We start from the raw sequence: 23,510 nt of genomic DNA on the forward strand, positions 1-23,510 counted from the left end.
TTTTTGATTCATTTTAAGCTTTCATTTAAAAGCTTCTTTTAGTTGAGCTACTGGCTTAAAAAAAGATTTTATCCAAGGCCCATATGGTCCATGCTTCCGTAGACTTCCCTGAAACACAGACATTCACCTGCTAGAAACACTTAGGAAAGGAATGCTTTCAAACATTATTCAAAATCCCTTTTCTCAGAAAAATAGACTACACATGCAGAGTAAGTATGGGAATAGCTTACCTGAGGTGCAGGGGAGTTCAGCACCAAGTTAAATAAGTTGACAGCAACAGCTCCCCAGAGGCTGCTCACCTGCCCCAGAAGGACTCACTCGGCTTTCTTGTCTCAGGCTCTCTTTCAAATACGATGACACAGCCGTTCCTTTCCCACAGCATGCCACGCTGTTTGTTGTTCTCGGCAGCAGTTCTCTTGTCTTTTTGCAATTTCTTGTTAATTATTGCATCAAGCTGTTAATGCTAGTAGATCATGCCTTAATGATAGATATATGGAGAGCTCTATAATTCCCAAACTGAAACATGGCACAGCTCATGTTCTAGACAGACTTGGAGAGTCTGGAGGTACCTTTGTTATTGTAAAGTCAAAAAAAAAGAAAAAAAAAACAAACAAAAAAAAAAAAAAAAAAAAAAAAAAAAAAACACCACAAACCCAAAAAAACCCCCAAAAACCACCAAAACCAAAACAAGAGTAATTTAAAGTGGTATTAGTGACTGGAGGACTAGTTTGAAGATTTACTTGCAAATTAAGAGAGTTTTTCCTGTCTCTGTGCCTCGGAAAGCGAAACTGAACTGCGCTTTGCACTCGGCTGCAGCTGAGGCTGTGTGCCAGGAAGCCTCTGGGGGCCAGGCTGAGCCATGCTGAGTCAGAGACTTCAGCAGCACCCGGATGTATGATTTCACATTGACAGATCACAAGGGAAAAAATATGCACTACTGAGATACTAGTGTTTAGTATGCTTTTGTTCTCTATACTGACATTATGTTTCCAGAGCTAAAAATCTTGCCACACAAGGGGCAGAGCGTAGCACAAGTGCCACACAAGTGTAGCACAACCCAACTTAAGACAAGTTCAGAATAGCTACTAAGTTAACATAATCAGCAGATACCCGTAACAAAACTATGTCTTCTTAGCGAAGCTAAAAAAAGCTGTGAAAATATATAGTCCAATAATAGATATTTCAACAATAGATAAATGGTGTGGTGAATATAAAGCTGCCACCTATCAGAGAAAAATCAAATTTATTTTCTAAGAAATTGATTAAATAGTCCAACTAACTTCCAAAAAAACTTTTTGAGATAAAAGTGATCAACTTCTTAAGCAGTGAAAACAATACAGTAGCAGTAATAAGAAATTCACTGAAGTTTTGGAAAAATTATTGTAAACCAGACAGTCTATTAATATCACAAGGTTGATGGTCTGATTGTGAGCTTCAGCAAAGTGCTGGTTTTCTTTCTGAGGATTTTCATCTTCTGCAAGAAGACACTTTCAGCTGTGCCAGACACTGCACAGAAGGAAGTTTAGTAAAAATCTGGAGGATGTCCTTGCCCATTGTAGCGGGCACAAATTTAATTTTGCTTTACTTGTCTGTGTAAAGGTTAGATGTTTACATCAGTGATCCCATTCCCTCTCTTTAGGAGAGCTGTGTTGAGAAAGAAGCATTTCTAGAGGTACTTCAGTGTTTTTATCTTGGGCACCTATCTCCAATTTCTATTAGGGATCAACAGGGCTATACTCTATACTTCCTTTTTATTACATGAAAGAAAACAGTTGCAAAGAAAACACAATGTTTCTGCTATACTTCCTACTTCAAGATCTCTTTAAAATGTATTCTGCCAGTCACTATTACAAAACTGCTCAAGGAAAGAGAAAAACACACAGCAGAGATTTGGCATAATAATTTATAGTCTTACCAGTTTTCCTGATACAGGAGCTTCTTGTGAAAGAAAATAATTCTCTCTATTACTACAAGTCTTGTAACTAACCATAATGCAGTGCTGCTTTCCTGTTTCATCTGGTACCTATGGGAAATAAAACTGCAATACTGTGATATTCTTCAAAGGAATAACCCACCAAAATGTCACCATCTGACTACTTTCTTCCAGGAGACACTGTTGAACTGAAAGATTGGTATCTTTAACCAGGTTTAAGTCAAGATAGCTCTACTGAAACCAACAAAGCCTTTGACTCATGGTATCAAGCTTCTATTTTATGGAAGACCTCACAAGGGTGGATCACACTGGTTCATACATGGCTGAAGATATTTGTAATAAACTGAATGTTAAGGCATGTTGTGCTAACTGTTCAATTCCAAAGTATTTATCCTTTCAGGTGAAGGAATTGAAAAGGAAAACCTGAGCTGGGCAAGAGTTCTGTAGCTCTGGCTTCTTTCAAGGCAAGTTATTTGGCTCCAGTGCTTCTGACTTTGAGGTTCACCTTAGGACTATTTTAAACTATTTTTAATTTACAGAAAATAGTCAAAAGTATTTTTAATTGAATTACATGTAAGATTTTTAATTTATGTACCAATGATATTGGTAGATTACATTGTCCACTCTGATTACTTATCTTCCCATGAGCACAGCAGTTTGATAGAAGAAGAAATATCAGAAGTGATAAAAGAACATATTTTTAAAATAAGATAACCTAATCCAAATGGATTCTAACTGCAATTGCATTTAAAACTTGGGGAGTGTGTAATATATAGTCAGAATCATGGAGTGAAAAAAGAATTCACAAAGCAGAATTCAATTGATATTTTCAACATCAAAACATCTTATGCTATCACTGTGGCCAAGTTATTTCTATGCATTTCTTAGCTGAGAAATTGTAATTCAGATATGCTCTTTCCAGAATGCATTGAATTTAAACTTTGCTGTCCACTGGAAACATTGCTTTTTACACTGCTGACTGAGTCATCCATGTCACCGAGTCAAAGTATCTAAGAACTGTACAGGTTTCTAAATGGCATGTAGAAAAAGAAACTTCTATCTGTAATTGGCCTACATTTATATCTTACTGCAATTTTTGCTTTTATTTATGGAAATTTATGTTTTTATTTACTTCGGCCATCCGTTCTTACATTAATCCCGGGGTTTCAGCGCTGTAACAATAACATCTGTCCCCGCTGCATCCTTGGCAGGCAGTGACCCACCTCAGCCCCTCCCTTCCCTCCCTCTCACCGCGTTGGCTGCAGTCCATTGTCCTGTTAGAACTCTGCGGGGACTTTTGATTTATGCGTATGTAATATTTAATTTAGCATAAATTCGTGCTCAGGACTAAAAAATACAGTGTCCTTTTTAATGAAACCAAGTGACGGGAAAGAGCAACATACACAGGATTAATTTCTGCCTCAAAGGATGGTTATTCTGAAACATTACTCTGTCTAGAAGATATGCCTTGAACGATAAGATGAATATTCGTCGCCAGAACAAAATATTCGAAGAGATTACCGTCTAACAGGATTTCAGCAATGAGTATTGCGGGGAAACCTCCTTTTAGAAGCATCACGAGAGAAGAAGATGCATGAATATGTGAAAAAGGACAAGAGGAAACAGGAAGATCCCCCCAGAATCCCGCCAAGTCTGGAAACAATATCAAAGAGAAATCGGTACCCAGTGAGCCGCCAGGGTACGGTGCTGCAGTAGCCCGGACCCAGTTCACGCAGCACCGATCGCCTGGCTCGGCGCTGGTCTGCTTGCGGCTTTTCCAATTTTGCTCTGACTCGATTTAAAAACCCCTTTGATTATTAAATCCACCGATTCGTTTGTCACGCGCGTTTAACGTTTACAGACGCCGCGCTCCGCGCGGGACGCCCTCGGGCACGCGCGCGGCACCCTGGGCATCGCTTCGCCGCGCGTGCGCGGGGCGGGGCCACGGCGCCGAGCGCGCGCTGCTCGAAAGCGCCGCGCGGCCGACGAGCCGCGCCTGAGCTCGGCCGGCCGGGCCGCGCAGCGTCTCCGCGCCCCTCTGCGCCTCTGTCTCCCCAGCGCCGGAGCGCCGGCCCGCCGCGGGTACAGCCGGCCCGCCGCGCGTACAGCCGGCCCGCCGCGGGTACAGCCGGCCCGCCGCGCGTACAGCCGCCCCCGCCGCGGGTACAGCCGGCCCGCCGCGCGTACAGCCGGCCCCGCCGCGGGTACAGCCGGCCCGCCGCGCGTACAGCCGGCCCGCCGCGGGTACAGCCGGCCCGCCGCGCGTACAGCCGGCCCCGCCGCGTGGGGAGGCGGCCCCGGGCCGGGATGCGGCGGGGCAGCCGCGGGAGCTCCTCGCGGCCGCGGCGGTGAGCGCCCCGGCGAGCGAGGGTCGAGGGCACGCCGCGCTCGGCTCTGCGCTCTCTCCCTGTCTGCTTCCCCGCTCCGCGGCATCATGGGCATCCAGGGCCTGCTGCAGTTCATCAAGGAGGCTGCCGAGCCTTCCCACGTGAAGAAATACCAAGGAATGACGGTGGCTGTGGACACCTACTGCTGGCTGCACAAAGGCGCCTATGCTTGTGCTGAGAAGCTGGCCCGGGGAGAGCCCACGGATTTGTAAGTCTTTCTTACGCTTAGCTCTCAGCCCTTTTAAAACTGAAGTTTTGTCAGCTTGGTGTTTCTTGAACTAAAAACTAAGTTACATTAGTTACGTTTCTTACTATTGATTATGAATTCTGAGTTGAAGTCTTTTGAAATTGAAATTTTTGGCGATAAATAAACAGCGTTCAGCTGTACAAAATAAAAAAAAAGTATTTAAGAATATATTGGGGGAAAAAGTTCTCAAATATTTTTTTTGTTAGAATACTCAAGGCTGTATCAGTTAGGTTTTTTTGTCCTAGCATGTTTCACTCTCAACTATAATCTGATTTCTCTGGTGAAATTCTGTACATGCAATTCTTTAATTTCAAATTTAATGTTGTTTTCAGATACCTTTTTTGCATGCAAAGAGACTTTGTAAATACTTCTGTGACAAAGGTTGTAATGATGCCAAGGAATTTTGAAAGATGTGTTGTGCTCTGAATAACGTGTAAGATTTTTTGCTGAACATACTACATTTTTAGTTAAAGTAGCTTTTAAAAAACATTTACACAGTTACAGTTCTGGGGAAGGAAATGAACAAAAATTGTGGTCATACTTCAGATTCAACTCCACACCTTAGACCAGGTTTGCACTTCTTGCCCTTCTCTGGCAATATGGCTTGAACTCTTGTTTTAGATTGGATATAGGTAAGGTTGGAAGGGGCCACTGCATGTCATCTCATACAGGCTCCCTTAGAGAACGTCACTTGGGGTTGTGTCCAGATGGCTTTTCAATATGTCCAGAGAAGGAAGAGGTTCAAAAACCTCTCTGGCCAACCTGTTTCAGTGCTTGGTTACTTGCCCAGCAAGGAAGTTCTACTTATCTTCTAGTGGAATTCCCGTGGTTTGGTTTCTGCCTGCTGCCTCCTGTCCTATTGCTTGGCACCATCCAGGGACCCTTGGATCCATCAAATGTTTGATTGGAGGCAAGAGAGAGTTGATGCTTTGCAAATGGATTCAGATATTTACTGCTGCTTATGTTAAGAACTGTGGAGTTTCAGTCCAGTCCTGCCTTGAAGGTAGTGGAGTTTCCTGAGAATAGATACAATTCACCTGAGGAAAAGATTGTCAGGAGAAATAAAGTCATAGGAAACTTTGGAATGATTGAATTTGAATACATGAGTACTTTATGGGCAAATCTTGTTTCCATGCACACATGGCCCTAGACTGGCACCTTAACTATAGTGTAGAGACCTTTCATAGTTTAAAATTCATCTGGATGGAGGTATTATATAGTGACAGTGCTATGTGCTCCTGTCTTTCAAAAATCTGTTATTTTTCTGTAGCTCTAAATCTAGTTTCTTCAGTGCTTCTATCCTTGCATTCTAAATGCTTCTAAATCCCACTCTCCTTCTCCTCCCTTCTTCTGTTAATGAGGTTGCTTTTGCTGTTTTAAACAGTGTCTTTAAAATTAAATTATCTTTTTTCTTTGAGCATCGCTGCAATATGCTTGCTTAGTATTTACAACAGTTGTTAGATTTTAATTCTGTGCTGCTGATAAAACGATCTCATACACATATGTAGGAATAACAGGTAAGAAGATGAGAGGTTTGAGGGAATAACTAATATCTGGAATGCCCAACAAATATTTTTTCAAGGAATGGGTTTGAAGGCAGTGGATGGTTGCCTCCTGAGCCATATACCATCTTCACAGTTTGTACAGAAGGGGAACTTCGCTGTCTTTTGGAATATTTCCAGTGCTGTGCCTGTATTTATAGTATGGGAAGATATGTTTGCATGTCTTGTCCATAGGATATATCCATTATCTGGAGAGAAGAGTGTATAGTTCTACCAGGAGAGACTAAATAACCCCATCACTTCCAACTCGACAAAAGTGGTTTTAGTCTGCCTTTCTGGGGGAAGGTCATGTACTGTGCTTGTCTGTTTCCTGTTTCCCTGGCCATTCGGAATTGAGTTGCTGAAAGTAAAAAGACAATCCGTGTTTTAACTGGTTAAGTTTTTGTCAGTATTGAATCCTAATGCAGCAAAATCAGCTGAATTATACTTTAATTCTTATTTCATTTTGTCTGGGAGAGAGGAGCAGTCAGCCCAGTTCTGAACTGGGAGGTGGATTGTTTCTCTTGGTCAAAAAAAATCAACCAAACTGCATTCAAATGTTCTTTGTTTTTTGTGATACTGGGAGAATGTTCAGCCTGTTATGATTTTTGAACACTAGTTAGTCCTAAATTGACAGTTCTCCTGTCCTGCATCTGGAAAATGTGTAATAGACTTGTGATTAGCAATAAAGTTTATCTCACTTTTCTTACTTTTGTTGTTGTTGATACAGTTATGTAGGTTTCTGTATGAAATTTGTTCATATGCTCCTCTCATTTGGAATTAAACCAATTTTGGTGTTTGATGGATGTACCCTACCATCTAAGAAGGAAGTGGAAAAGGCACGACGAGAGTAAGTACTGAAGTGTACTGATTTGCAAGCAAAGCAGTTTTATTACTACAGTAAAAATCAAAAACCCTCCAACTTCAGCTAGGAAGTAAATTCTGGTAAACTCTGCTGCAATGTAGTGTGATATTTTTTAATTTGCATCTAAAATCATACAAACTTCCTAGAGGTTTTATTCCAAATATAGAAATGCACTTCATAAATGAAAGCTATTTTATAAAGGAAGGAAGTAAGCCTTTGAGCAGTAGTTCCTGTTATGTACTAAAAGCTTTTAGTTTACCCACACTTGTGATCTCTGGACAAAAATATTTTTTCCACCATAATTTTATTTTAAAATAGTACCCCTTTCCTCATCTTTCTCTACAACTAACAAGATAATGTTGTTTCAAATTTGGATTCAGGTCCCTATAAATGGGACATTTCACTGAAGTTATGAGAATTTTTCAGTAGTGGTTGTTATTTATGAAGTCTCATGAGACACATGCTTTCTTCAGCGTGAAGTGAACAATTTCCGATTTATGAAATTAGGTAAATTAGGTTTTCTGTCCTCTGAATCAATAACTATCTAGTGTCAGATACTCCCAACTCCCATTAAATCTATTTTACTGCAAGCTGAGTGCATGCATTTCTTCTTTTACACTGCTAATTTCAGTTCCTATTTGTCACTGTTTTCTGAAAAAATATTATCAATTTCAGCATTCAAATCTTGTTGTCTTTGTCAATGCAGTGACCTAGTAATTATTTTGTTTTTAAAAGTTATGCAGTAGCCCAGATTTGGGAGGTGTTACGATATCCCCCCTTTCTTACCTGTCTCTCTTATTCCCTTCTGCTGTTTGTTCTTTAAGTGAAAAATAATCTGAGATTGGTGGATATTTTTGTCTTTCTTTTAGGAGGCGTCAAGCCAGTCTTCTGAAAGGGAAGCAATTGCTGCAGGAAGGGAGACTGTCAGAGGCTAGGGAATGTTTTGGGCGAAGTGTAAATATTACCCATGCTATGGCTCATGAAGTTATTAAAGTAAGTTGTCAACATTATTGATAATGCCAGTTTTAAAAAAATCTCTGCAATAGGTAGCATATCCTACTCTGCATTTTTGTGGCTACATCACTGCCTCTTCTATATAGAAAAGGAAAGTATTCCCACTTGCTTAGTCTCTAATTTTTGTGCATGTTATTGGATTGTGTTAAACACAATTAACAAGCTTAAAGTTTATTATGCCTATTTGTATAAATAATAATGACGTGTCAAACAAAAGGCATCTCTTCCCACCTCTATGAACTGAATTTGATAACATCTGTTTTACTTTTGCAGCACAAAAAAAATTAAGGGTTTTTTAAAAATATTTTTCTGTTTTCTAGTTTCTGAGCATAGACTACAGAAAAAAAAATTGGCTGATTAAAAATTGTTCTAGTAACTTTTTGCTATAATTTAAATGCAGTCATAGGGTCTTTATCAAAAAGTATTAAGTTTGTTCTAGTACTGTTCTTTTTTGTCCAGAATATAACTTGCATGAGTTCAACATTGTCATCTGTGGTCAGATGTTATAGGAGAGTGTTACAGGAAAGGTTGTTTTTGTAAACCAGTGTATATAGATCTAAACTGCTTTAAAGTGGAGTTTCTGACTATGAAATATTGGACTCTTACTGAGGGAAGGATGGATCTGTGGTTAAAAGGTCATGGTTTTGGCTTTTTAATGTAGAGGTTTTTTATGCTTTCAGGTCTCTTAAGGTAATTACTGAAAATTAATGCAAAGTACTTGTGTGCTGATTTTTTATGTACAGGCTGCACGAGCCCAGGGAGTTGATTGTATTGTTGCTCCTTATGAAGCTGATGCTCAGCTGGCTTATCTTAATAAGACTGGCATGGTTCAAGCTATAATAACGGAAGACTCTGATCTTTTAGCTTTTGGATGTAAAAAGGTATGGAAGAAAATACTAATAACCTTTACCTCTTGCTGGTGTCAGAAAAGCAGAGTTTGAAGTTGCCAAATATGTTTGGTGTATGGATTAATTCTTCTACACCAAATGTGGGAAACAAGAGATAGGAATAGCACTTTGCCTTGTCTTGTTTCCACCAAGTGCAATGAAACACCTTATATGGGTAAAAATTATTGTTTTCACTTCCTCTTAACTTTCAGGTGTTTCTGAAAATTGACAAGTTTGGAAATGGACTAGAGATAGATCAAACTCGACTAGGAAACTGCAAGCAGCTTGGAAATGTATTTACAGAAGAGAAATTCCGCTACATGTGTATTCTTTCTGGTTGTGACTACCTCCCTTCAATTCATGGAATTGGGTTAGCTAAAGCATGCAAGTTACTAAAATTAGCCAACAATCCAGATATTATAAAGGTAAACTCAGTTTTGCTTTGTGTTTTGTTTTTTGGCAGCTTATAATAGTATATACAAAATTTAGCACTGAATTGAAAATATGAAGCTTTGTCTTCCTCCATTTTGAGGAGAATACTAAACAGTATTTTTACCTGTTCTTAAAGATACTGGCCTAAACTTACTCAAGTGCTGAAGCTGATATATATTTATAAAAAATATACCACGGTAAACGTAGGTAAAGAATTGTTTTAATCCTTCAAGGGTATATTCTGTTTGAAGGGAAACTTTTGTTAAGACTTTGATTTCCACCCCCCGCCCTCATTACTGATTTCTTCTGCTTCTGCAGATTAGTTATTAGAACTGTTCAATGAACTGTAACTTCTGCATAAGTACAGGTTTATCTCTGTGAGGGAGGCACAGAGATTTGGAATCCTATTTCATTACACGCATCCATAGATATGGACATTTCTATATTAAAAACAGTATGGAAGAAAAGTGTGATATGATGCAAAACAAATTCATATAGGGTGGTTTTTTTTTTTTCTTGTCCAATGTATAAAATTAAAGCAAATCTCATACTAGGAAATACAGAGATTAAGAGGATTGGAATAACTTCTTCTGTATGGGTAAGAAGGGAGTAGAGAGGTTAAGAGCTAATAAGAATACCTCATGGCGCTGTCCTGGAGGCAGGTAAATCTAGTCCAAAAAAGCCTTTTAATATGCAGTTTAATTAACTTAGTGTGTTATCTTATTTCTTAAATTCCTTGTGTTTTAGTGTATTTATCTTTTTCTCTCACAGAAAAAGAACCATGATTTTTAAATTTAAAGTGTTTTGTATCATACAGAGCAGACATCAGAGCAACTGGTTTGGCTTTTGAGGAAGTAAAAGAGGAACTTTGAACTTTTCCCACGCAAATCATTATTTGCTTTGATGTATGTCTGAGAAAAATTCCAGGGCTTATTCTGGTTGGTTTTGCAATTTTTTTTCCCATTATAAGAACACCCACATATTGCTTATACATCCTGATAAAAATTTGATGTGCATTAGTTTAAATAAATACACCTTAAGGAGATTATATGTTTTTCTGATCTCTAATTTTGTACTGATGTTTGTATTGAAGGCGATACAAAAATTGAATTGTGTTATTTTTATAATTGTAGACAATTTGAGTGGGAAAAGAATGCACGGGGTTCTATTTTCTTTCCTTCCCCTGTTTAAGTTGAATCTGCTTGTTGCAGTAGGACACTCATTCTACATTTAATTACAAGCAAAGAGAATTAATATTTGACACATACTTAACCTTTCACATAACGTGTTAAAATTAAACAGTTGAGTAATTTCTTTTTTTGACAGGTTATTAAGAAAATGGGGCAGTACTTGAAGATGAATATAACAGTACCAGAAGAATACATACAGGGTTTTACACGAGCTAATAATACATTTCTGTATCAGTTAGTTTTTGATCCTGTCAACAGAAAGTTAGTTCCTCTGAATGCATATGGAGATGATATTGATCCAGAAACACTGACTTATGCAGGACGGTATCCTTTGTGTTGAAACAGCAGAATGGGGAAATAAGAGTGAGCTGATGTGGTATCTTGCAACTTTCATTGCATCTGTGGTATACTTAGATTTTTTTTCCCTGCTTTGACTAAAGTCTGGCTTTTCTGCCATCTTAAACTTTTGTGGGGGTTTCCTTCTTTTCTCTTTTGCTCTGATTTTAATATATTTTTTTAAGTGCAGGGGGTAACCAAATGACCTATTATTGATACAGGCAGAAGTTATTTATCTGGCTCTTCTTGTTAGAAAAAAAAATTGTCAATTACAGTTTAAATATAAACTGACTGCTTTATGGCAGTCTTGAATTTCTGCCTGTGTTGTATGCTATAATCTCTTCCAGTTTAATTCTTGCAGTTTGTACTCAACTCAGTCTCTAATCTTAGTATTTCCTATTTTACCTGATCCCTCTTCCTATAGAAAAGGTAGCATTTTGCAACATCTGTGCAGTGTAAATTTCAACATGTAAGATTAGGAAAATGAAGGAAGAGAGGGGACTGTTAAAGTAGTTACTAGCTTTGTATGATCAAACCATCTGATCTCTGGCACTTGCAGAAATTAGGAAGGAGGAAGCTGCTGCCTCTCCTGCTGATAATTGAAGAATTTAATATTGACTTGCATGATATGCCAAAGACTGCAGATCTATTACAATTGCTGTTACATCAGACTGAGCCAGGAGTAGTAGTATTGGTCCTTTGGGTTAATATTCTAGCCATGCCTTTTAGTGGAAAAATGGGATAGTGGCTGTTCTAACTTTCATGGTACAGTTGTTGAAACATAATGTAATATTCATATATTTTCCTTTACTATGATGGAAACAGTCATGTTGGTGATGATACTGCTTTTCAAATTGCTGTTGGCAATATTGATATCAATACAATGGAACAAATTGATAGCTATAACCCTGACATGGCACAGGTAACATCTTTATTATGAAGTTAGACATTAAGAACTTGATGTGGGTCTGAATGTTAATGGGGAAATGTGGTTGAGTGTTATCCACAAATGAGTTGTCAGTGAAAGCTATTCTGATATTACAGAAACTGTGTGCTCCTATACACATAATTCTCTTTTTTTTTAAAAGGTAAAGTTTTATTTTTCATGGCATTTGACTTAAATATCTGTTTTACTTTCAAACGTATTTGCTAGGTCCTTAAATATTTTTACAGAAGTAACTGACTTAAAGAGAAAATTCTTAGAGTTTTGGATTTCTTCCAAGAATAATCCAAAATTGTTTCCTGAACAGAAATAAATTTGAAACTTTAAATTTGCTCTGAGATGAGCAGTTAGTCACTAGTGCCGTATTGAAATGAAGACATCGTGGGAGCACAACAAAAAGTATGAAAAGCATGAAAATTGTAGGAACAAAAAATGTTTTTTGTAGACTAACTAGATGTACAAATGTCAATATTTCCTTCTTTGTGTTCTAAGTCAGGAAATCATATCTAGAAGGCAAGATTATAAACCTGTGTCTTGGTTTTTAACTTGGTTTTCTGTAGTCTGTGCAGCAGAGAAGTTGTGGCTGGAATGACCGACGTGATAATCATGTCAACAGCATTTGGAGCAGAGAATACAAGTTTGGCCTCACTGAAGATCCTGCTCCTCCTAAAGTGCATTTCCCAGAGAAACCATTAACCAAAGGCATGGAGAAAATAATTAGTGTTAAAGGACTAAAGCTTGCAGGCAAAGAGCTCTTCTCAAAAAGGCCAAGGAGTGGTATGTTTATATTAAATAAGTATATGAACAACAGTAGAAGGTTGTGGGAAAAGAAAGGATTTTATCTTGTACTTTATGGTATGAGGCTTTGGTTTGCTATAATTTCAGGTTATGTTTAATACAAGCTGTATTTTGATATAGTTTTGGTTTTAATTTCTATCTTAAAATGCCTTGTGAAGAAGTTAAACCAGCCTGTTTTTCCTAGCACTGATATTAGGCCAGTCTGAAAACATAAAGAATGTTTTCTGTACTCAGACTGTGTTGCATCTAATCCCCTGTATAGGTGCTCTTTTTGCCAAATTTTTCATTTCTCTAGTGCATCTGTGTTATCTTGTCTTCTATGCCACCTGAGTTATATGTGCTCGGATAAACTGTGGGCTTGTAATAGAAGAGGCACTTTTTGTTCCTATTGTGCTTTATGTTAAGTGTTTTCCACTGCTTCCTTTGCTTTCTGATTATACTGTTGGAGCTTTCTTTTTTTCCTTTGGTTCTCCAGGTATCTTCCTACTCCCTTGCTTATCAAAGTCTCTAGGTAGTTCAGCAACCTGCCTCTAAACCAAATGTAGTTTCATTGTAGTTGTTCTACCTTCACTCCATCTACCTTTTCACCAAATTATTTTTAAGGGTATGTTTAAGGCTATGCTAGAAAACAGTGGCATTAAAGACGTCTAAACTCTATTTTCTTACCAGATCCTACTAATATGTTTAAGCCTGTGACAGTAAAAATGTAATGTTTAGCTAACTCATAACTGCTTATTGTAGAATGTGCTTTTACAGTGATGCTTAAATTGTCTCTAGATTCAGAAGAGCTCTCAGATGGAGATCTGTTGAAGCAATATTCATTTTCAAAATCAAAAAAAATCAAGAAGGAGAATAATGATGGTCAAGCACAAAAGAGTGTGTCAGCAATACAAGACCTTGATTCTCCAGGAATTTCCATCTCTCAAGAAAGCTCTAACTCCCTACCCAGAATTAGAAATAAATTTGCTTCCTTTTTACAAAGGAAAAACAAAGAGAAGGATGCTGTAATTGTTCCAGGAACAAGAAGCAGGTATGTTTGTCACATGTTTTTATGAGCAACAAAACACTATTTGCTGTCCTGGTTGCTAAAATAGCCTGAATAATGAAAATAGGAAAAACGCTACCTCAAACTTTTTATAAAACTGTATTGCACCTCAGCTGAGGTGGTGGATCCTTTGTGCTAGGCATGCTATCTTTTGGGAGATAGATAATATTCCTTTTTTTACTGCTGAAGTGAAGACTGATACTATTCATAGAATGGTTTGGTTCAGAGCGGACCTTAAAATCATCTCATTCCAACCCCCCTGACATTGTCAAGACACCTTTTTCTAGACCAGGCTGCTCAGAGATCCATCCAACCTAATCTTGAGCACTTCCAGGGATGGGGCAGCTTCTCTGGGCAACCTGTTCCAGTGCACCGCCGCACTCCCATTCACCACAAGGTGAAGAATTTTGTCCCAGTATCTAATTTCAGTCTCCTTCAACTTGTCCTGTCACTACATACCCTTGTGAAAAGTCCCTCTCCAGCTCTCCTTTAGGGTCCCCTGTAGATACTGCAAGGTGCTCTAAGGTCTCCCTGGAGCCTTTTCTTCTCTAGGCTGAACAGTGCTAACTTTCTCAGTTTTGCTTTGTAGGAGAGGTGCTCCAGCTCTGATCAATTTAGTGGCTCTCAAGAAAGTATTCAGTATCTCCGGGTATCAAAATTAATTAGGAATTGGCTGGGGTTTTTTTCCAGGTAAAGGACATATGACATATCTCAAAAAAACAAGGGTAGCTACTTTGCGGCAAATATGCAAGCAGTTAATGAATACATGGACTTAAGTTGATGGGGCTTTTTGTTTATTTCAGTAAAGATAAACCTGGTCATCCTCTATGACAAATACCTATTCTTATCCCATCCCATTCAGCTGACACTACTGATCTCTGCAGCAGCACTTTGAGAACAGGGACTTTCTTAGGGTTTTTTTTTTCATTTAGTCCCATTTGGCCACAATTACTTGATTTCTCTCTTTTTTTTAATCTATTATTGTGTAATTTTTATCTTAAATAATATGAATATTTTTGAGCAGTGCAATTTTGCAGAGCAATCTTAATACCTTAGTTTTAAAGCACACCTTTCTGAGCTGAAAGTTTTGGAAAGTTTTTTTATTGCATGAAATATTAAGAGTTGTCACTGATGATAGGCTTTTCCCTAAATCTGTGCTCAGTATTCTCAGGAACCGCTACTATAGCATAGAAAAAAAGTAGTAAGGTTTTATTTTCCTTGGTAAGTAGTGCTGAAGTATTTCACTACTAGTTTTATCATAGTTAATATATTCTTAAATGTTGTAGAATTTCTAGATGTTTCTCATTCAGGTGAAGAACCTTCTTAGTATTTCAGCCAAAGAAAGCATCTGTAAAAATGGCATTTTCCTGCTTATTTTTTCCGCTAAATGTCTCCCTGTGGGACTTTTCCTTTTGCCAAAATAATTTGTCTGCAAGTATACCTTGAAAATAAAACTGATGGATAAAGACAATGATGCAAATTAGTATGTCATCATCCATAACTTTCTTCCCCCTTGCTTTCACTTTTTTTTTTCCTTTTTTAGGTTTTTCTGCAATGATGCAGTTATGTTTGACAGTAGAGCAAAGAAGGAAGGTGGTGCCCTAACTCAGGATGCTGAGCAGGATTGCCAGATACAGGAAATAAAACATGTAGCTGAAGATGTTTCTAGGTTTTCAGAAACTGAAAAATCACCACAGACTGTCTTTACCCCTCCTGGAAAAATGCAGAAAAGTTCTTCCCAGTGCTTTAGCGGCCTCAAAAGTAACTCGGGAAATCTTGGTCCATCTCAAACTGTATTTTCACAGCAGTTTCACCAACAGAGAAACAACTGCATTCTATCCCAGGAAGATCAGATTAATGTGGCAGTGTGTGATGAATCAGAGGAAGAGTCCTCCCCCTTAATAGAACTGGAACAGTCATCACAGTCTCATGGGTCTTGTGAGCCATCAGAATGCAGTTTGGAGTCTTCAGAAATCCTGCAAGTATCCAGCAACAGCTTAGGTCCAAAGGTAAAAAAATAAGACATTGTTTCAGCATTTGTTTTCACATTAAATTATAAAAGAAATTGTTCAGTTAAGTCTCCTTTTCAGAATGGTGCCCTACAGCTGATGTACCTTGTGCTAACAAAACTTATCTCTAAATAGAATCACAGGATGATCATTTTCTTGTCAATGCTTAACATAATTGTACAGAATAGATTGACATACTAACTTAAATCAGATCTGTTCTCTGGTTTTAGTTTGTCTTATCTATGCTTTGCTTAGGCACTGCTATTGCTGCAGTGCCTCATAAATGCACCTGGTAGGCAACCTTTTGTTCTCTGCTTTTAGTCCCTCAAGTGCTTTCAGAAGCATATGCATGCCTTTGTAGTGTTGCTTGCTAAAAGACAGGTTTTTGTATGAGTTCTTAGAGCTGCTGAAAATATTGTAACTTAAAGTATATACATGTAGCTATGAAAACATCTTGTGTTTACAAAAAGACAACCTATTTTAAAACCGGACAATTCAATTTTCTCTTGAAGGAATCTGATTCTAGTTCAAAACTGAATGATGATCAATGCTCTCTGTCTCTGCTATTTTCTGCTGTTCAAACTAACAAAAAAACCACAATCATAAAGACCAAGGTAAGAATTATTTTAATTTTATGAGCTTTACTAAACTCTGAGAATCCGTTCCTACTAGTTCATTTTAGAACTTGTAATGAAAGACATAAGCAATGCAAATGTTGACAAGACAAAGCTTTATTCTTGTTCATCTACCCTGGAGCTGGGGTGAAATATAACCACCTATAATTTATAAAATTGTTGCAGCATGTTTGGGGTTGTTAAACACTTCAGTGTAAAGTAAGCCAAGGTAAGGCAAGAAAATCCATTTCAGGTTTTATGATATAAATTGCAGTAATGTTCACAGTCCAGATATGGTCACAAAATACAGCTCTAACTTGACTTCTCTGTGTTTGCTTGTATGTAAAAGAATAAACTTATGTTCCTTTTCTTTGGAACATGTCTAAGAGCTTAATGTATTTATCTAGTTGTTAACTTCTAAGACTTTAACAGCTCTGACTCCCTTAGGTGTTGTCATTAGTTTTCGCCAAAAGATATAAGAGGCAGATGTTTTCTATGTATGCCCCTTAGTAAGTTTTCATGTAGACAGACTAAAAATCACAAGCTTCTTGCTGCCAGACAATAATATTGTGTGTTTTGTAAAATAGTGACATCTTGTGGTTATTGTTAGGAACTTATTTTTTAAGAAGCAAGTTACATTTATATTTTGGAACATGAGCATTTTTCCTGCTTTTTCTCAACAAGACTGAGCAAGGAAATCGTCCTGGCATTCTGAATTCTTATTACTTTGGTTTTAAGATGGTGTTTAATATGTCTTATATTATTTTGCTCACCTTAGAAGGTGTATTGGGAGAATGAATATATTAAATATTGAGGGATCACATTAAGGTACTACTGATGTAATATAATCATCGCATAAAAACAAAATTTTAGCATGCTTGGAGCCCTTCATGAAACAAATACTGCTGAAAAATCTTGTGAGGACAATAGAGTTAGTTTAAAGCAAGTGGCTGTTAGGAGGATTTCCACCACTTATTTCCATGGCCATGAATTCTCTCTTCTGTTATGTGCTGGGAATAATAATTATAAAGAATTACATCAGAAAACTGGCTTGGCCGAAAAGAAACCTGACAACAATGAAAAGGTCAGTGATATTGTAACTTGGGCCCATCCAGACTCTTGGGACTCCTGGGAGTTGTTGCATCAGTAAGACCATGGAAGAGGCAAAGTAGAGATAAGGAGCACCACTTGTGGCTCAGTTTTCTTTCAGAACTTATTAAAATCTTGTTAAGATATTTATTAGGATCCTGCAACTGTAAAACAAGGGATGTGTTTGCTGGTGTTAAACACAGCAGAAGATACCAAAGGGGAAAGTGAGTTCCAGATTTAGGGAAGAAGCAGTTAATCACATAATGCGTAACATATTCTGATTTTGGTAAGCTCAGTATTGGCTATGTAGATTTGCTTAGAGAAATTTAATAACTGGGAGTGGCAATCTGAAAAGTTTGTCAGCTCTTATAGTGGTTCCAAAATATGAAGTACTATCTATTAAATTCTAATATCAAAATTAGTAGAAGATTTTTACTAAAATATGCCTATGTGATACAGAACTCCCTAAGACCTCAAGTTTTTTTCTGTGATACTTCAGCTGTGGTTTTTACTCCTAATTATTTTTCACAATTGCTGTGAGCTCAGCCAAGATTGTAATACAGATAATATGCCAGAGCAGAATGCTCTTTTCTGAAATTTCTTAGCAGGTGTTCACCATGTAGGTTTGCCTACTTTTGGGTTAGCTAAATTGAGTTCAAACTCAGACATAATTCAGTACTACATGGATACATAGGATTTAGGTGCCTTCACATGCTGCAAAAAGACTAAGGGGATTAGATAAAAAGCAAAATACTATAAAGCAGGCAGTTTTAAGATTTTATTTTATTCTTCCTAGTATTCTTGTCACAAGTTTTAGCTTACAACATTCTAAACACCTTTTTCCTTCCTTGGAATACCAAGATCTGCTTAATATATTTAGGTAGAAACAGTGCAATTTCAATAACAGAATCATAGAATCATTAAGGTTGGAAAAGACCTTTGCAGTCAGGTCTATCTGTCAACCCAGCACTACCATGTTCACCATTGAACTGTATCCTGAACTGTATACTGGATATGTATGCCATATCCACACAATTTTTGAACGCTTCCAAGAATTGTGATTCTGCCACTTCTCTGGGCAGCCTGTTCCAATGCTTTACAACCCTTTGCAGGAAGAAATTTTTCTTAATATCCAATCAAAACCTCCCCTGGTGCAACCTGAGGCCGTTTCCTCATGTCCTATTAGTAGTTGCCTGGAAGAAGAGGCCAATCCCCACCTGGCTACACCTTCGCTTCAGGCAGTTGTAGAGAGTGATGAGGTTGCCCCTGAGCCTCTTTTTCTCCAGGCTAAACACTCCCATCTCCCTCATCTGCCCATCATCAGACTTATGCTCCAGACCTTTCACCAGCTCTATTGCCTGTCTTTGGACTCATTCCAGTGCCTCAATATCTTGTAGATGGGGACCAAAACTGAGCACTGTATTTGAGGTGCAAAAAAAATATATAATAAATGTGTGTGGTGGGGGGATGGCAAAATGCCATGATGTTTCAGAAATAACTAAGCTATGAATTCTCTTTGAAGAAAAGACTGCTGAGATGTTCCAATTTAAATCTGATTGCATTTAAGACAGATTCTGGCCAAGCACAACTTTTCTGAGCTCCTGGTATAGAAATTGGATAAGAAGGTCCATCTAGAGTTCTAAGGATCCTTGGGATCATTGTACTGTTACCTGCGCTCTTGCTTATGGCTCCATCTTTGTGAAATCCGAGTGAAACTCACAGGGACTGATACCAGAGAGCCACTGCTCTTAAAATTCTAAAGGATGGCATTACATGAAAGCACAACAAATAGTTTTCAAACAGATGAAAAAGTAACTATTCAGTAGGTTTTAAAAGCTGAATTCAAAAGAAATTAGTATTTACAACATTAATATGAAGACTTATGGAAGCAGGTTTGCCAGTTTTTACAGCTGCAGTATATCTTGCGTTTGAGATGCCAATTTTGGCTTATAGACTATCTAAATATACTTTGTTGTGGCATTTTCAATTTCATTATCTCAATACAATGTAAACCACTATTTTTTTTGATTATAAGCTTTGCAGCATGGTACCTGTTGCTTGCAGGTTGTCATTTTAACCATGTGTGCAATATTAAAATCCTATAGGTTCCTGGATTACGTAAATCCAGTAATATAAGGTCACATATGGCAACAAAGCTCAAGCCATTGATACCAGCTAAAGTAAGTGGACTAAGCAGGAAAATGTCACCTGTGCAGAAGAAAAAGGACTGTGATACTGAAAATAAGCTGGGGCTACAATCCACTATTGGGGAACTCTGGAAAAGCTTCCAATTTAAAAGGTGAGTTGCTTTAACTCTTTACTTAGTATGCTGCCTACTTTTTTCCCAAAGAAACAATTTTCAAAGCAGACTCTACACATGTTCTCCATACAATTCCATAAGGATAACAGCGCAAAATTAGATATTTTCTACATACAATTTATAACTTCCTATGCTTGATGTAAACATGAAGCATGGTTTTTGGTAAATATATTTTTATAATTAGTTTTTTCATTTAACCAGGAAAAACTCTTAGCTAAAATTCACTTACTGAATTTTATTGATAATTACATTTAGTTTGACAATTACATTTAGTTACCATAATTGATATGAAAATCATTGCCATTGTTTGCCATCAAACACAAACAATCATTTCTTGTCCTAAATGCAAAAGCTGCATTAAAGTTGCTAGATTTAATTGCATACAAGACTACTTCTATTTAACTCTATGTCACTCACATTTGGAGATGGCTGATTGGCAGAAATATTCTCCTTTCAAGATGACAGTGAACTGATGGAATATTTCTGTTAGCTGGAGTTTCTGGTTACAAGAGACATTCTTGTACACTATAAAATGCTGTTGCTTTTCCTTGTGGCGATGACTTGTCTAACTTGAAGTTTATGCAAATAGCTTCAAGGTTTGAATTTGAAGGGCAACTATTATTTCTAAAAGGTACAACAGAATCTGAAGTGTAGTTATTCTAACACTATCTCCATGGGCTCAGATAAAAACTCCTGGTGGCAAAGTTTTCCCAGCTTTAAGTAGCAACTTCAACTTTGAATAAATAGGTCTTACTTAAATAAAATTATTTTCACTAACTTGAAACCAAATGTGAGTAAGACAAAAGTATTCTTTGCACTGAGTAGTAAATGTTGATTCATATTGGTGAGCATATGTTAATTCAGATGAATGTATTTTAGTTTGGGACTTAGGGTAGGCCATTATAAACATAGAACTGTGTTCTGTTTAAAAAATATTACTTAGGGTATTTACATTTTTAGAAACCTTACTTATTATCTATCTTATGGGGTGTGAGAATGACTGACAGTTTCAAGAACAAAGTGAAAGTCTTCTGTATTTATTGCTTGACCTCTATTTGGTCAGGGTTGCTCACAGGGAGAAAATTCATAAATTTGGATTTATCAGAATACAGGCAGATAGAACAGTGTGAGCTTAGGTGGCACTCTCTGCTGATGGTTGCAACACTTGGCTTCCACCATGCACATCTTATCCATCCAGTTTTGGTTGGTTTGTAACCTCTGGGTGTTTATACTGGGAATATATATTTTTCTATTACTTCTATGTAAGCAATAGTGTATTAGCTTTTAGGGGATTTTTTTTCCTCAACACATTTCACAAATTGGGTTTTTTACAGCTAGAACTTGCTTAGCTCTTTTTTTTTTTTTCAGATTTTAAGATGTTTCTAGCCTTATGTTTTAACAATTATGTCATCTTATGGCAAATACATTATGTGGGACACTCACCAGTTCTGCCTCAATGTCAAGGCTCACAGGAGCAATGAAGTGCTCCTATGTATAAAACTACATTTATTCAGAAGACTTAAATGTTAAGAAGGCATGTATAACCCAAAGTAGGATGGGGTACATATAGTCTTTCATAAATAAAGCTAACAGCCATCATTCTGTCACTTTCAGTGAAGTTGTTCAGTTGTACTGAAATTAAAACTTCGCATCATAAATTTTTATTTTTTACTTTTTCCTAGGTGGAGTGGGTAGTTAGGTGAGGGGTCTTTCTTTGTTTTAACCTGTATATTCTTACAGGCCTGTGGTCAGAAACACAAAATATCATAACATCCTTTGGTTTTGTTTTGTCTTTGGTTTTTTTGTGCAGAGAGTATGAAAAACTTCCTTCTTGTAGAAAGTCAGATCCTTTGTCTCCAATCAAAGACAATATACAACTCACTCCAGAAACAGAAGAGGAAATCTTTAATCATCTGGAACGTAGTCATGTTCAGAGAGCTATATTCCAGTGAACTGCATGCTGTTCATAATGGGATGGTTTTTAATCATTGTCAAAATTTACCCTTTGGATATTTCATCAATATATAAAAGATACTTTGAAAACCAGCAACATACTTTAGTCTGACTAGTGATTTATCATCTCTTTTTATAAAAGCGTGAATTCAAAGGTACAGTTCTGTACTGACTAGAATAAAATAATTCAGATTCCTCTGTTCTCTTATGAAGTCCCCATGCTAAATTTTTCTCCAAACACTTTTTAGTTGTCCCTGGGCATTTTATGTAGGTCTCACATACAATTCAAGTTCCTGCAAGAGCAGCAGAGCAAGCTTGTGTTGTAATTTGTAATAATTAATGTTTTTTGCCTCTTTCTTTTTTACTCTTGAGGATAATTTGGCTTCAATACAGGTTTAAAACTGCTGTTAAGTGTGCGTAACAGTCTGCAGTATACTTCCAGCAGTCTGATATCTATTTCTTTTCACTATGAGGTAAGATTTGCTCTCTTGACACTTTTTCTGTTTTGTTCAGTTGTGTTGGTGGTAGGAATAACTGGGTGTCTGCAGAAAGAAATATCACAAATATCTGGTCCCCAAATTCTCACATTAATAGAATGCAATCCAAAAAAATATAATGTAGTCTTCTGTTTAACATCTCTATTTCACGTTTATATTCTTCAACAGCAGACACCCAAAATGCTGGTCCTCAGAGGCAGGGTTACAAAATAACATTGTCATCACAACAGGCCAAGCTTCAGTATTCAAAGGAATAGAATGCAGGAGACTAGAGCCATTGCTGTCTTTGACTCAATTACCATGAAATAGTATGATGGAATTTCAGATTTCTACCTTGCAAATCAGGATTTGAATCATTGTAAAGGTATGTTTGCAACTTTCCTGTTTTTAGGAATGGATAGTATTTCTGCAGCAGATGAAGGTTCAAAAAGATATCTTAACCTGTGAAATATATATTTTCCATTCCTGAGATTAATGCTCTCCCTCAGCCTTTGAGCTTTTTGCAGGAGTTTCAAGTTCGAAATTACCTATGAGAAGCAGAGGTTTTAAGGTTGCAATGTACTTTTTTTCCCTAAGAGAATTTCCATCTATGAAACTGAAGTGAGCAGCTAAATTAAATTACAAAGAAGCTGCTTAAAAGAAAAATTTGATCCCCAAATTTGTGGGATCAGCCCTCCTATTTCTATATTTGTGTTGAAAATATGGAAAACAAGGAATTGAGGCAATGATGCTCTAGGACAGGCTTTCTCTCATATGTGCACCACTAGAAAATTTCTAACACAGAAAAGCAGTATTTTAATGTTGATCTTCAGTGATAACTGCCAGGTATGATGTTACAAATCTAGGCCAAGGATAAATGTTTGTATTTCTACTCATAGAACTGTTACCTAGGATGAATTTTTTATGTGTTCCTACAAATATAATAAAAATGACAGAATGAGTCTTTGAAGGGAAAACAGAAAAAGTCTATTTTCATCCATTTCTTATTTATTGGTTGTGGGAGTTGCAAGGTTTTTTATACAGTGCATCCTTGCCTTTTTCCTGCCCCTTCAATCAAAGGGCCACCTGTTCCTGCTTTAGTGGATCATCATAAAAGACAGACTACTTGTTTTTGTGCTAGCAAGGACAGGTGATTTTAAAGGGATTATCTTTTGTGACAGCTACATTGTATGTTCTTAAAGCAGATTTCTTAAAAATACTTCTGTATAGTTCCTGATTTGTATTTGGAGGTCTTGGGTGTACTGACTTCACATTACAGAGGATTCTTTCCAGGAATAGAGGCATCTGTTACATTGGATGTAAATATATAATATGTGTAAGCATACAACAGCATTTAAGGTTTATACTTCTAATGTGGAGTTATTGTGTTGGTGTTTACTCTGTGAAAGGTACAATAACATAAATGCAAGT

The 23,510-nt window shown here is 37.3% G+C and overlaps 1 protein-coding gene across 1 annotated transcript; it reads left to right on the forward strand.

Annotated features, from left to right (window-relative positions):
* The first annotated feature begins 4,337 nt into the window (after nucleotides 1-4,337).
* On the forward strand, nucleotides 4,338-21,692 carry EXO1 (exonuclease 1). Its single transcript, XM_077781791.1, has 13 exons — nucleotides 4,338-4,528; nucleotides 6,839-6,958; nucleotides 7,843-7,966; nucleotides 8,731-8,868; nucleotides 9,087-9,299; nucleotides 10,633-10,820; nucleotides 11,658-11,754; nucleotides 12,336-12,552; nucleotides 13,315-13,603; nucleotides 15,162-15,627; nucleotides 16,140-16,241; nucleotides 19,436-19,629; nucleotides 21,461-21,692. Exons 1-13 carry the CDS (start codon nucleotides 4,368-4,370, stop codon nucleotides 21,600-21,602), a joined length of 2,451 nt encoding a protein of 816 aa, XP_077637917.1. The 5' UTR covers nucleotides 4,338-4,367; the 3' UTR covers nucleotides 21,603-21,692.
* The last annotated feature ends 1,818 nt before the right edge of the window (nucleotides 21,693-23,510 follow it).

This window comes from Lonchura striata, chromosome 3 (assembly GCF_046129695.1).
Source record: "Lonchura striata isolate bLonStr1 chromosome 3, bLonStr1.mat, whole genome shotgun sequence".
Lineage (NCBI taxonomy): Eukaryota > Metazoa > Chordata > Aves > Passeriformes > Estrildidae > Lonchura > Lonchura striata.

What these genes read in the sequence shown, in the direction of transcription:
- EXO1 (XM_077781791.1), top strand. Translation starts at nt 4,368, where the DNA reads ATGGGCATCCAGGGCCTGCTGCAGTTCATCAAGGAGGCTGCCGAGCCT. An exon ending in TAGCTTTTGGATGTAAAAAG is followed by an intron (nt 8,869 to 9,086) that starts GTATGGAAGAAA and finishes CTTAACTTTCAG; the next exon opens with GTGTTTCTGAAAATTGACAA. An exon ending in GCAACAGCTTAGGTCCAAAG is followed by an intron (nt 15,628 to 16,139) that starts GTAAAAAAATAA and finishes TTTCTCTTGAAG; the next exon opens with GAATCTGATTCTAGTTCAAA.